The sequence below is a fragment of the Delphinapterus leucas genome, chromosome 4, assembly GCF_059928025.1.
Source record: "Delphinapterus leucas isolate spDelLeu-1000000601 "Yukka" chromosome 4, BTC_Dleu_Yukka2, whole genome shotgun sequence".
NCBI lineage: Eukaryota > Metazoa > Chordata > Mammalia > Artiodactyla > Monodontidae > Delphinapterus > Delphinapterus leucas.
The window spans coordinates 44,942,477-44,956,759 of NC_143132.1; the positions used below are offsets into that span (position 1 = coordinate 44,942,477).

Here is a 14,283-nt window from a genome sequence, read left to right on the forward strand (position 1 = left end):
GCCAGCAGGAGGAGCTCTCACCTTGCAGGGTCCAATGCTGTTAGTGTGCCTGAAAAACCTGAATTTGTGGGGGCTTTGCCTATGAAGCAAGTGATAAAATTTAAACATGTATCACATATAATGGTGTTAAAAATAAAAATAAATCCTCAGTTTTATTTTGATATCAATGCATCCTTCACTTGTCAGGAATGCAAATTTGAAATTTTGCTGTTAAGAATTTTTAAAAGGTATGATTGCAGTTTAATGAGGAAAGTAAAGCAATTATGTAAATCTTGTTTCTTGAAGCTACTAATAAATAAAATGCTTCCTAAGGATCTATACTGTTGTAGGTATATACATATTTTCTTTTTTGTTTGTTTTGAAATGAATATATTTCAGTTTACAAATTATAAATATTAAGAACCAAGTAGCCCAATTGTATTTTAGAAAAAATAATTATATCAATGAATGAATTAATTTACCAATCTATGAAAAAGAAATCTCCGTTGGTAGACTTCAATATTAGGGATTTTTGAACACTCTACTCCAGTAAACCCCTTGATTTAAATGGCATGATTTGTAGGTGGTACCAGTAAAGTTTCTGTAGAACCCATTGATGAGAAAACCAGGATATAAATTTATCTGGATTTGGAATCAGCAAAATAAATAATGATTTTTATCTGCATCTACAAAAATAAAAAAACAAATGATAACGTTTTATCTTCAAACTTAAAAGGAAGGAAGAAAACACTTAAAAAAAAGTTTAAAGGTTTTAAATATTTTTTAAGGGATATCCTAGCATCAATCTTTTGGTTGTAATCACTTTGTGATCTAAGGAAAATTATGTAACCTCTCTGAGCCTCAGTTTTCTCATCTGTAAATTGAGCATTTAAAAAAAGAAACAACTTACAGAACAATGTGGAGATTCCTTCAAGAGGGAAATATATAGACCATCCTTCCTACAGTGACTGAATTGCTATCATTACTTTAACAGCCTGCTAGCAAAATAATGATGTATTCCAAAAATATAAAGTGCTAAAGGAGTAACATTAAACTTTTGAGTGCCCCAAAGTGGATACTGGTATTACATACTTCTGAATTCTTTTCAGTAGTATATACCAAAAATAAAATAACATTTATTTAATAATAAGATAAGCTTAGAGTTTTGCATATTTATTATAATATCTTCAGCTTTTTTCCTCTAATATGTGAGATTATTTTTTTACACTGAGTGAACCCACACACCATCAAATATCATTTTGTGAATTTGCATGTGTGTGTGTGTGTATGTGTATACGTATGTGTGTATGTATACATATATAGATATATATGTATTTGTACTTTCTTTTACTTCTAGGCTTGTTAGAATTGTATGTTAATATGGAGTAAATGAGGCTATAAAGAAAGCCTTTTTAAAACCTCTAGCCCTTTATGTGTCCTTTCATCTCTTTATGTGATATTAGCACCATAAGTCATTAGCTAAATATATTAATACATTAAGAGTAGAAAATGGTGTAGCCTAATTTGATCATTCCTTCTTCATTTATTAACTGAAATATTTCAGTAAGAGAAATGCACTGCACCCTGGTGGTGCAGTGGTTAAGAATCCGCCTGCCAATACAGGGCACACAGGTTCGAGCCCTGGTCTGGGAAGATTCCCACATGCCGTGGAGCAACTAAGCCCATGTGCCACAACTACTGAGCCTGCGTGCCTAGAGCCCGTGCTCCGCAACAAGAGAAGCCACTGCAATGAGAAGCCCGCGCACCGCAATGAAGAGTAGCCCCCACTCGCCGCAACTAGAGAAAGCCCATGCGCGGCAGTGAGGACCCAACGCAGCCAAAAATAAAATAAATAAAAATAAATAAATTAAGAAAAGAGAAATGTTCCTTCATTAACTATTTCCTTATTCAGAAGTATTTCATATAGAAAAAGCAAAATAAATGTTTTATTCTTTTCAGATTATTTACCAGTTTTTAAAAATAATGATTTCCTAGTGTACTGCAAAAGTTATTAGTAGGTATATTTTATCATTATGAATGCATGGATTTAAGCGTGTTTGAAGTGTTTCAATCCCTTATAGTCATTAACCTTGTGTATGATCAAATTATAAATTTTTGGCCAGTGGAAGCCTATGCCAGTTGGTTCCTGTGTCCTTTTTACATGACCCTAGTAAACACTGATATATTCCCTGATTTGATATAAGGACTATAAAGCACCACCAATGAAGTAATCTTACAAAAAATAAAAATAAGTGGAACCTAGATCTGGTCAAGCCACTAAATATATCTACCAATTTAAAGGAAATACAGGGAATGAGGGAACATGTTCAATGATATCTCACGAAAAGGAAAATCTGGAATGTGGGATAAGACCACTTTTGTGGGTCAAAATTTTTGCTAGTAAATTTGATTTCATGTAGTGAAAAGATAACTGGCTATTTAAAACAACAGTGAGATACTATTGCACACTGTTAGAATGCCTTAAAAAATATGGACAATACCGAGTTCTGGTGAGAATGTGGAACAATTGGAAAACCAGACATTCTGCTAATGGGAAAGTAAAGCTTTACAGCCATTTTGGAAAACAGTTTTACAGTTTTGAAGAATTAGCAGTCTTTATATAACCCAGCAATCACTATTTACCATGGAGAAATGAAAGCATAGGTTCACATAAAAATCTGTATATGAAAGTTCATCAGCTAGGGAATTCCATGCAATAGAATACTTTTCAGCAATAAAAAGCAACTGAGTGTTCAGTTGTATATATAGATACACATAGCAACATAGATGAATCTCAAATGCATTATGCTGAGTGAAAGAAACCAGGCTCAAAAAGTTTCATACTGTATTAATTTCATTCATTTGACATTATGGGAAAGGCAAAGCCATAGGGACAGAAGTCAGATTAATGATTGCTCGGGGCTCGGGTGGGGAAAGGATTCATCATAAAGGATCACAAGGGAAATTCTGATGGTGATGGAAATATCTATAGCTTGATTGTAGTGGGGGTTACATGGAAGTAGGAGTTTGTCACAATCCGTAGAAATGTACATTTAAAAAAGGTGAATTTTATTGTAAGTAAATCATACCTCAATAAACCTAACTTTAAAAAAAGAAAATGGGGAACCCATAGATTAAAAAAAAAACAAGACCTCACCATAATGTATAGAACCTATTTGGATCTTGACTTTCTGTTAAAATAAGTTGAGACCATAGGAACATTAAACAATGACTGTATATTTGATGACATTAAGTAATACATACTATTTATAGTAGTGAATTGTTATTGTAGTTGTATTAAGAGGAGTCTTTATCTTGGATATACATACTGAAATTTTTACAGATGAAATCATATGATTACTGGAATTTGCTTCAAAGAAATCTTGCAGTGAGAGTAGGTAAACACGTATAGATGAAATAAGATTGGCTAGAGGTTTGTAATTATTGAGGCAGAGTGGTTAGTACAATGAGGGTTCATTGTACTGCTTTCTCCACATTTTAAATTATTTTTGAGAATTTTGCACAATAAAAATTAAAGAATTATGGCTCAGTTTTACAAATGTATGCTTAGTGAATATACTGGAAGAATATTCTGCAGTGAGTATGTAGAGTTTATCCCAGAAATTTAAGCATGGTTTCATACTAAAAATCAATAAAATGTATCACAGTCAAATAACAAAACCCACCAAGTCCTTGCTATAGACACTAAACAGCAGATGCCAAGTAACAGACTTCCAGTGACATTTTTTAAAAACTACAAAAAACCCTCCACTTTTTTAACTAGATGAAGAGCTAAAACTCATGATGAAATACCAAAGGATTGTTTCTCAGAGTTCAGTCCATGATCGGCATCTGGGGGACTTGAAGGTAATAGTTAAAATTAAAATCTGCTGAAACATGGGCCCTACACATTAACCTGCTGGAAACACTTCAAAAATCCTCTCCTGTTGATCTCCATCTATCTTTCTGGCCTCCTTCTATCCTCCTATTCCCCCAAATAATCTCTATTCCTACTCCCCATTCCAGTAACTGAGAGCTGATTTAGTCATAGCTCAGTTACTTTATAGAAGGTATTCTAAAATAAATTTGTTTCTCATCACATCTGATTAAAGACCCCCTCATCCTAGCCCAGCCCAAATTGCATTTCCTTTATGAAATTGTCCCAGACCTGCCCTACCAGCTTTAGCCTAACTTAATTGCTAAGCTATTATATAGTGTTCAGTTTTAGAATTTAACAGAGTATGTCCTGATTATTTGTTTGCATGTCATCTCAACCAGATTATGAGTTACATTTGCTCAGGGAAAAAGGTGCATGGTTTTTATTTTTGCTTTTGCCTTCTTTAGCAGTAAGTGTACTAACACATACAATAATAATGTAATCTACACTTAAAAAATATAGATTTCTTCAAAATGAGTTGTTTTCATACTTTGCCAATCATATAAGGGCATTTAATAACACACAAAGAAAATATACAGGCAGGCCTGCTTTAAAAGTTTTTCTTTCTTTAATGTGGTATAAAAAAGACTATATATGAAAATGGGGGGAAAAGCAAAGGTGATTATTTCATTGTTGGTTTGCAAAGTGACCCTGTACTCATGCAGGGCAAGGAAAGAGAACAAAGAAACAGGTAGATCACTCCAAATTGGTAGGTGGCAGTTTTAATAAGCAAGGGAGCTTATGCACAAGGCTTGTCTTGGGCGGCTGTCAGATGAGTAGATCTCTACACTTGACCACCAGAGGCTTAGCGACTTCAACTGGGTTCAGTCACGTATACCATCCAGATGGTTTCAGTAGCACCTTATTCTCTCAGGGCTCTGTACTCGGAACAGCTATCACTGTGGGAATGATAGGCAGAGCATAGTTCTAAGGACAGGGGAGGAGCTGAGGAACCTCCCACCTATTGCTCAGGTCCAGCTTGAGTCATCTGGTGGTCATATCCTCTTGATTAACCTCTCCAACATTCATCAATTTTAAAAGTCAGCTATTAAAAATGACTTTGTTAGTACTGTTACTCAGTCATCTATTTCATTTAGCATTGTTAAACACCACGCTATTTTAAAATTAATTTATAACCACCTTATATATTTTATATTTACTCAATATTATTAAGTATTATATATTAAGATTTAGTACCTACAAATAATTTTAAAGTAATTCAACTTATTAAAGCTAATATGATGAATAATACTAAAGGTCGTTGACGTTAATGATTTAAATAACTGGTTCATTCTTATGTCAATTGTGAAGTTCATGCAAGTTTTTTTGTTTTGTTTAATTCCAGTTGTGTTGCTTGATACAACAACTGTGCTGGGAGAGCTAGGATGGAAAACATATCCATTAAATGGGGTAAGTTTAAATATCTTTTAAAATTGTTTTTCTTGTTAGGTTTTTAGGGTCTGTTATAATAGTTAAAGAAAGAAAAACAGTGTGATTTTGGCTGTATTAAGTATGAATTTTAGTGTATAAATTAAATTACATAGGAAAGATTAAAATGCAATTAGAACTGCTAACCAATGGGAATGATATATAAAATTCTTTGCTTTCTTCTAAATTAGTAATTGTTCTTTAATATAGTGTTTATACATAGTAGTATTAGAATAGCTATCATATAAATATTTTCTTTAGAAATAAAATTTTATGTTCAAGACACTTTTTTTTTCTGTGTATATGCTTGTTAAATTTGGTAACCTCACTGAGTATTTGTACATAAACAAACTTTAGATTATCAGAGCATAAGTGTATTTTCCAGATACTAACAATTTGGTATTCATTAGAAAATATGAGTCTGCTAAAGCAGTATGTGTCTTTTGAACTTAGCAAAAAGATACATTATGATCAGGCTTTTGTTAGCTGAGTGTAGTTGCTTTTGAAAGGCTTATAAGAATGTATAATTTATTTACTAAGTACACTTTTCCAGGTACTGACATCATTTTAGCTATGGTTGTACTTGACTTTTTATATGTTTTGATATATTTTGCATCATTTTCACAGTCAGTGTATTCCTACTATTTTTTTCATTTCAAGCTAAAATAAGAAGGGTGGTTTGTGCTGCTTTTTACCTAGATTTTGTCTATTTAAGCAAATCTTCAATAATGGAGGTAGTCAGCTGTTTTCAGATGTACTTTGATTAGCTTTTCTTCCTTTTTTTAGAAATTGTATTTTTCTCATTCATCACATTCTTCCTTGATACTTTTTTACATTGCTTTTTCTGTTACATCTACAAATTTAAATCTGAAAAAAGTTGGTTGACCCAAAATTGTTTTATATTTTTAGAATCATTCCAGCAATGCTGTTTCAATTTGACCTTTATATCAGCAATTATTCAATAGTTATTCATTAAATGTGTATTTTCAACTAAAAATTCCTATGAAGAGTTTAATCTTTCTGTCTTTAACAGGTTATTTATTTATTTCTATTTGTTTGTTTATAGACTATGGCTTTATTTTTTCTGAAATTTAAATTTTATTCTTACAGAGCACTCGTCAAACCATTTCTGAGAATGTATCTTTTAAACTAAGATTATGCTTTTACCTTCATTATCTTATTTTCATTAAAATGAATAAACATCAGTATTCGTTGAGTGTGTTAAGTGTGTTAGTTTATCACAATTACTTTCAAGAAGTGAATGAAACTTCTTTTTTGGAATACCCTTTCAAGATATATACATATCTCGTTTTCTCAGTATATGAAGTAACTTATAAGAACCTACAAATATTAAGTAGTTTATGAGCCCCACTTTTTCATTTTCTGGAAAAAGAATGACAAAAATATTAGCAGTCATACTATCACTGACCTCATGTTGTCATAGCCAAAGAATCATGTAAGGAACAGAAGGAGTTGTGCTCTGCTCTAGTGATTGTGTTTGGCTTGATCAGGCTGCATTTCTTAAAGCAAACTGGTAACCAGGAGACACAGGGACTTACAGAGTTACAAATAAACTTACTACTATTGTTCTTGTAATGATTTTGTCATAGGTGTTATGAAATGGGGAATTTTTCTACTTCTGATTTATTATAGAGAGAGGGCAGAATTGTTTGAAAAGTGATGCTTACCTCATAGTTTTCTATTTTCCGGACACTGCACTAAGAATTTTATCCTTTTTTTCACAATGGCCCTATGAGGTATGTCTTAGTTTTCTTTCCCTGTTGGAGAAACCCAGTTTTAAAGATGGTAAGGAACAAAATTTACCAAGAAGTTATAGGCCAAATAGTGAGTGATGGATTCCAATTCAAACTAAATTATTTCTGACTCTAATACCTGTATACGTATTATGGTACACTAACAGAGAGGAACATTGGAAACTTTATGAAAAGGCAATTACTTATGTGTGCTGTTTGCATAATTGATTCAGATTTTTTATCCCCTTGATAAACATACTACTAAACTGAGATATACATTTTGGGCACCAGCCAAGAATGAACAAGAAGAAAGAGAAAGAAGCAGGGAAGGATACTACAGTAGAAAATAAATATGATAGAATAAGGTAGAAAAGGAAAAGATGGTTAAAAATTCATTGAGCATTTACCATATGCTAGGCTTTGTTCAAAGCACTTTACTCACATGAGTCCTAGAAATCAAGTATAAATTTTCCTTATTGAAAGATGTGAAAATTGAGCTTCAGGTATATTAAATAACTTCTTCATGGTCACAGAGTGAGGAAATAATGCAGCAAAATTTCTAAGCCAAACATATTTTAATCTTCACATGTATTTCACAGTAGGTGCTTTTTATTTCTTTGAAGATTCTACCATGTAAAGATAAAGGGCAATGAGCAATACGTATAGACTACAGAGGGAACAATAACACATGGATTCAGACATTCAAAAGTAAATTGAATACTCAGTTACCTTGGAATAGGCTATTTGACTTTTAGATTATCCCCCCAAATAATAATGCATATATGGCAAGTGTCAGCAGTAGGCATACTTGAAAATAGGAGCACATGGACATATTTTATAATAGATATGGATAAAGCTTCATGAATTAGCTAAAACAGAGGTGAACCAAGGGAAACAATAAAATGGATAGATGACATAAGTAAATTTTAAAGAAAACATACAACTTAAATTTCTCTTTTAATGAAGAGGATAGATTACGGACAGGAATAGAGCTTTACTTAGTGCTATTTGTAGTTTAAAACAAGTGAGGAAATAATTAGTATGGATAGAAAAACTTTGAAAACGATCTTCTAAAAATGGCAAGAATGAAAATCATCTAGACATCATAATTGGTTAAATAATTTAAAATCTATAGGAACTGTAAATCAGTGTATAACATTTAAACTACCATTTATACCTGTGTATTAAAATTATAATTAAATCTATTTGAAATTGTGTAATTTTTTAAGGTTCTCAGGTTTTTTGAGCCATGCTAATTTGAATGGCCATTTTAACTAAAGTTGCATTTTCTCAGAGACACTACTTCAGTTGTTTTTACAAATATGTCATGGGTAGAAAAGACAATAGATGATATATTTGACAATCTTATGATATAAAGTATATTTGGTGCTTCTCTGAATAAAGTATTTCCTAGGAGTAACTTTCAAATCGATAAAATTTTCTTTCCATAAAGAATTGAACTAAGAGATATTTTTGAAATCGTATAATGTATGGTTTATATTATGAATCATATAAACTATATGCTTTAGTAAATTAATTCATAGTGGTTTTAATTTTTGTTGATTTTTTTTTTTTTACTAAAAATACCTATTCCACCCTTAGTAATATGCTGATGTAATTACAAGAGTAGGCATTCATGATGTGCCTGTAAACAAAACCATTACTGGTTATTTGAATATAACATAAGCACCTCTGGTTAGCAAATATGGAAAATAGATGAATAGTTTTGAGCAAATGACTTTTTAGGCTTGCAAAAATTAAAAGAAAATATATTTATTTTCTTGCTTGCTTGTCAACTCATTTTTGCCAACATCGAAAATACACTTTCGTTTTTTAAAAGTCATGTCCAGAATTCAGTGTAACACATTTCTCTTGTTCTGTGTACTGTTTTGCAGTTTGGAAATAGGTCTACACAATCATAAGGCCAAAGAGAGTATCTTCAGGTAGTTTCGAGTAATGTTTTGTGAAAGAATAATAAAGGGAAGGATGAATTCTGCTTGAGGAAGATTGGTAGTAGGATGTGACCCATCAGCTCTTTCTTATAATCTAAGGAATCACATATGGTCTGGAAGAGAGGGTAGAAGGCACCTTTTAGGAAGAGAGAATGGCTTGAAGACAGGCACTGAATTCTTAAATGTATGCATTAAGTTTTAGGGACGTTGAGAATAATTTGTGTGGCTGAAGAGAAGGGATGTGGTGGGAAATAAGGCTACAATTATAGGCTAAGCCATACTGTAGGAGACTTAGAATTTCAGTGTCTTAATTGATTTACATAGTGTGTATCTCAGCCCCTGTAAGTAGAAGTACTTTCTGGATTTGCTTAAACAATCAAAAATTATTGAAGCTTTCTTTTGTTTAAGACAATAACATAAACCCTTGGAAATGAAAGACACCTTGGAAAATTGTTAGCAAAGGATGTTCAAAATATAGGTGTTCTTATTGATATGTTGAGAACAGAGTGAAGTTGAATAATTATATTTGTATAGAGTATGGAGCTTGGTTTTAGAAAAGAATGAATACTTCAGTGAATTTGGGAACCAGTGGTTATAATTCTTAACACTGTGCTCTCACTGTCTAATGTCAAGAATTTTATATCTACATAATTCGAAACTGTTAAGAACTTTATCCTGTAAGTGTCCCTTCTATCCTTTATCTGTCTATGTACTACACTAAGGTAATAAAATTATGATGATCTCGTGGAGTAGCTAACAGAGTTCCATGATAATCAATGAAAGAATGCTGCGTCAATAAAAATTTTTGCATAGCACTATAGAAGTTATGTGAATACTGTAAAAGTGTTTTCACAAACATTAAGTATAGGCATATGCCCTGGATTTTCTATTTGCTATTAGTAACTAATAACTGGTTAATACTAAATCTTACTCTGTGCAAAACTGAAGGACATATTTCAGTTTTGAAAATCTCCTGGGAAGGAAGCAGCTAATCTTTAAGAATTCATGCTATTTTAATGCTAATGAGAAAAAAGAAACATGAAAGACATGGCTCAGGCAATAACTTTGTTCAAAAGAAACAATTAAAAAATATATATCTCCTGAGTTTGTTCTCATAATCTGAAAATGTATGAAAAAAATTATATAAATTTTCTTGACACGTTAACTCTCATGTTTACTCCTTTTCTTTGATATTTTTATTTATTCAATTTATTTTTAACCAATATATAACATTGTACATGAAAGAGAATGCAGTAAGAGGGCCTGTAAGTTAAACGTGACATTCAAAATCCTTAATACCCATTACATATCAGTCCCTATTCAGTGCCACATAACCGTGGGGGGTTGTCATATTTGGGGCATCTTGGCTCAGTATTAACTCTGACTAATAAAAAGCAATTGCTGTTAACCAGAAAAATAAAAGACTTTTCATAATATAAAAATTGGATTCCATGATTAAAAACTTATATTGTTTCCTTTGAGCTTTAGTAGTTATATTTGATACTTCTTAAAATTTAATAGCCATATGGCTCTTTTATTTAATACTGTAGTTGAAAAGATAAGTAACTTATTTGGGTAGCCACATGCTGGTTTATAAAGGTACTTATACCTGAATAAAACCTGTGAGTTAAAGCATAGTATTTCATAATCATAATAAGTCCATAAAATATTATTTAATTTATTCCTAAAATTATACATACTTAATGTTGATGAAAAAACTTGATTTTTAAGCACCCTATCAACTCAACTGAAATATTTTCATCATTTTCTTTTATAGTAATATTTTTAGGAAGAAAATGAAAGATTTGCTTGTTCCAGATTTTTTTCCCCACTCTCCTCTGTTGGTTGCTACTGTACAGTAGATCAGATCTAGGTTGCAAAGTTGTAGCAGACACAGATATATGCACTTCAGTATTCAAAATCTAACTTCCCTAACTACCCTTTCAACAGTGAAGTATGCTTTAACAAAAATTTAAGAGAAAAATGAATGTTAGTAGGAAGAAAAAGTGCTATTGGATATTGAGTTGCATTTTATATTGATTATGACAGAGATTGGAAAACTTTGTGTTTCTCAGATGCCAAATATTGGTTTCAAATGTATATTATATGTATTTTTGCATGTTGTGACTTAGATGATCATTAAGGTTTGAATAATGCAAGATCATACAGGGTATATGATCTTACCTGTTAAATATAGTGAATTAGTGTTACAAAATTTACCCTGAGATAGAAAAAAGGGATACAAGTCATTCATGCCTGAATAAAAGTTATGAGTGAACCTAACAATTCAGTCATTAATGATTCTTATAATGAAAAAACTAATGATTTTTATAATAAAAGATGCTTATATTGCAATTAAACTGTGTAGAAAGCTACTTTATTCCATATGTCAGAGCCCATTATTTCCTAATATCATTGTTCCAAAGTTGAAAAATCAAAGGTAGAATGTGTTTATGATAGAGAATGGAATACCTACTAACACTGATAGTTAATTTCTGTATTTCGTATAGTAAGAACCAATTTATCATAGTAGCTTATTTTAGTGCTGCAGTTTTATTCATTTTGTTGTACATTGAAATTATCCAAAAATACATGTATGTGTTTGAATTCTGAAAATATTTATAAGGTTTAGTTATAATTTCTGTTAAAAATAAATGTGTCAGTTATTGTTTTCAAAACTGATATCTAGATAGTTTTCCTTCTGAGAAACTTCACAACATATGTGATAGTTTTCTAAATATCGGTCATATTAATTTCAATCATATTGTTTCACATTTGAAAGAAATTGCTTTTCAGTTTTGAAAGTTTCTATTGTCCTATCCCCAAACTCAGAGATCCTTGCCTTAGTTGTGTCCAGTCTGTTAATGAGCCCATCAGAGGCATTCTTCATTTTCCATTACATTGTTCTTGATCTCTAGCATTACTTTTTGATTCGTTCTTAGGATTTCCATCTCTTTGCATACGTGTTCTTATATGTTGTCCAAGTTATCCATTGAAGCCTTTAGCAAATTAAAAAAATCCCTGGTCTGATAATTCCAACATTCCTGACATATCTGACTCTGGTTCTGATGCTTATTCTCTTTAAACAGTGTTTTTTGCATCTTGTAATTTTTAATTGGAAGGTGGACATGATGTGTGTTTAAAAGGAACTGAGGTAAATAGGCCTTTAGTAATACAATGGTAAGCTGTGGGGGGAGAAAAAGTGTTTTATAGTCCTATAATTAAGTCTAAGGCTTTTGGTGAGCCTGTACCCCTGGACTGTGAACTTTACCACAGCTTCTCAATTTCCTTTTTCCCCCTTAGGTGGATGGACAGGATGGCTAGAGGGAGTTGAAGTTAGGTATCTCCCTTCTCCTACATGGAAGCCTACAGCTGGATAGAACTGGGTATTTTCCTTTCCTCAAGTAGGTTAGGCTCTGTCAAAACCCCAGCAGGCAGGTAGGGCTCTGGTAAAGTACTTTTTCCTTAGGGCAGGCCTTGTTAAGAAGAACCGAGTGCTCTGGCATATTTCAAAGTGGTTCTTTTACATTTACAACTGTTATCAACATTGTATAGTATATAAGTGGCTGAAACATTTGCTTAAAGAGTTTCACAAATTATGATTGTACTTAATTTTCTCTACCTTCTGTTTTTATTCAATGAACTGTCTGAATTTTTCACTTTCTCATCACCTCAATCACTACTGGTAGCAGTTGGCTTTATTTTCAAGTCCATTTAATCTAAAAAATGAATCAAGCTTTTATGCCTTTGATTACATGACATTACTGCTGCTATTCTTTCAATAAAGGGAGACATCAGAGTTGCCCATGGTGTGCAGTTTGAGTAGTAGACCATGACACTCCCAGGAGCTTATAGAAATTTAGTTCCACATATCTTGGCTTCACAGGAGACTTAATGTAAGTTTCTAACCCCAAACATTCAAATTGTTAATGTCATGGGTCTGCAATAAAAACTGTGCTTAAGCATTTTATATATTTTTCATTTCATCCTAATAATGCCTATGTGAAGTAAGTATTATTAGCATCATTTTACAAATGAAAAAGCTGAACCTGAGAAAAGTTACATCACCTGCCCAAGTGTGTGGTGACATTTAGCTGGTACTAAAGCCAGTGTCATCTCAATCCCAAAACCAGGATTGTTAGTGACTCAGCGTAACATGGATTGATTTTCAACATTGTGATTGGTGCTATGGAGAGTGTAAAATAATCTATACATTTGCTCAAGTGCAATCTTAATCTAGTTACAGTGTTATTACAGTGATCCAGATTTTGTGTCAAAAGGTATGTGGTTACTGAGAAGTGCTAATAAAAGATTAATTCATCTTTGAAGACCAAAGGATATCCCAAAACTAAGAATGGTTAATTATTAAGTACAGTTGTTTAGTTAGTGGCATAACAATATTTGGTGCATGTTTAGATTGTTTACATATTTTTTCTCTTAGAAAAGAACTAAAGAAATATTCCTCTAGTGTATTTCTTCTGAATCTGTTCTTTCATGTCTCATTTTTAATAAATGATTCTTTATACATGTCTGTTATTGACTGTAAGCTAAACGGTAAAATATAGAGTAGTCCAACACAAAACCCAAAACATCCTTGTCGAAATAAGTATATTAGAAATGTTATAGAAATTAGAGAACACAATTAGAGAAATGTTAGAGCTTGTCCTTCTCACACCATCTTCTAAGTAAATTGACCAAGAGGCTTGTTGAGGGATTTCCACTATGGTTAGTGCCCGGATGCCCTATTCCTTCAACCATAACTTAATGAGACAAAGGTAGACACCTGGCTGAAAGACATCCAATTAATTGGCTAATCAGCTACCTGTCATCTCTCACATATGATTTCCATAAATTGCTAAAGCAATCATATTCCTTTTTAGGAATTTAGGATTTCTAAGTTCAGAGCTGAATGGAAATGGCAATCAGAAACTTCTGCCATAAAGATTCACCGAAAGATTCATGCATGGAAAAGGAGTAGAGCAGAGGGGCTCTGATTAACCAGGATCATGTGCAAGTAAAAGTTCTAAGAGAACAGAAAACAAAACAAAACAAAACAGTAGTTGAAGGGCAACCAGTCAGTAGTAAGAGAATGGAGAACATAGCACATGCAGAGATAAAAACATGAGAAAATGTAGAGTGGGGTAGTCCGTACTTCTGGAGCTGACCAGGTTACTGCTAAATCTCCAGGTGCAGATCTTTAATATTTTTAAAATAAATTCCCTTTGCATGAGCT

General features: G+C 32.3%; 1 protein-coding gene across 1 annotated transcript in view; it reads left to right on the forward strand.

The window, feature by feature from the left end:
- LOC111175797 (ephrin type-A receptor 6-like) overlaps positions 1 to 14,283 on the forward strand; it is a 148,504-nt gene that overhangs the window by 49,847 nt on the left and 84,374 nt on the right. Inside the window, exon 2 of the mRNA XM_022575658.3 lies at positions 5,262 to 5,326. Within this exon, the coding sequence (XP_022431366.2) occupies positions 5,262 to 5,326 (65 nt within the window). The remainder of the gene's footprint in view (positions 1 to 5,261; positions 5,327 to 14,283) is intronic.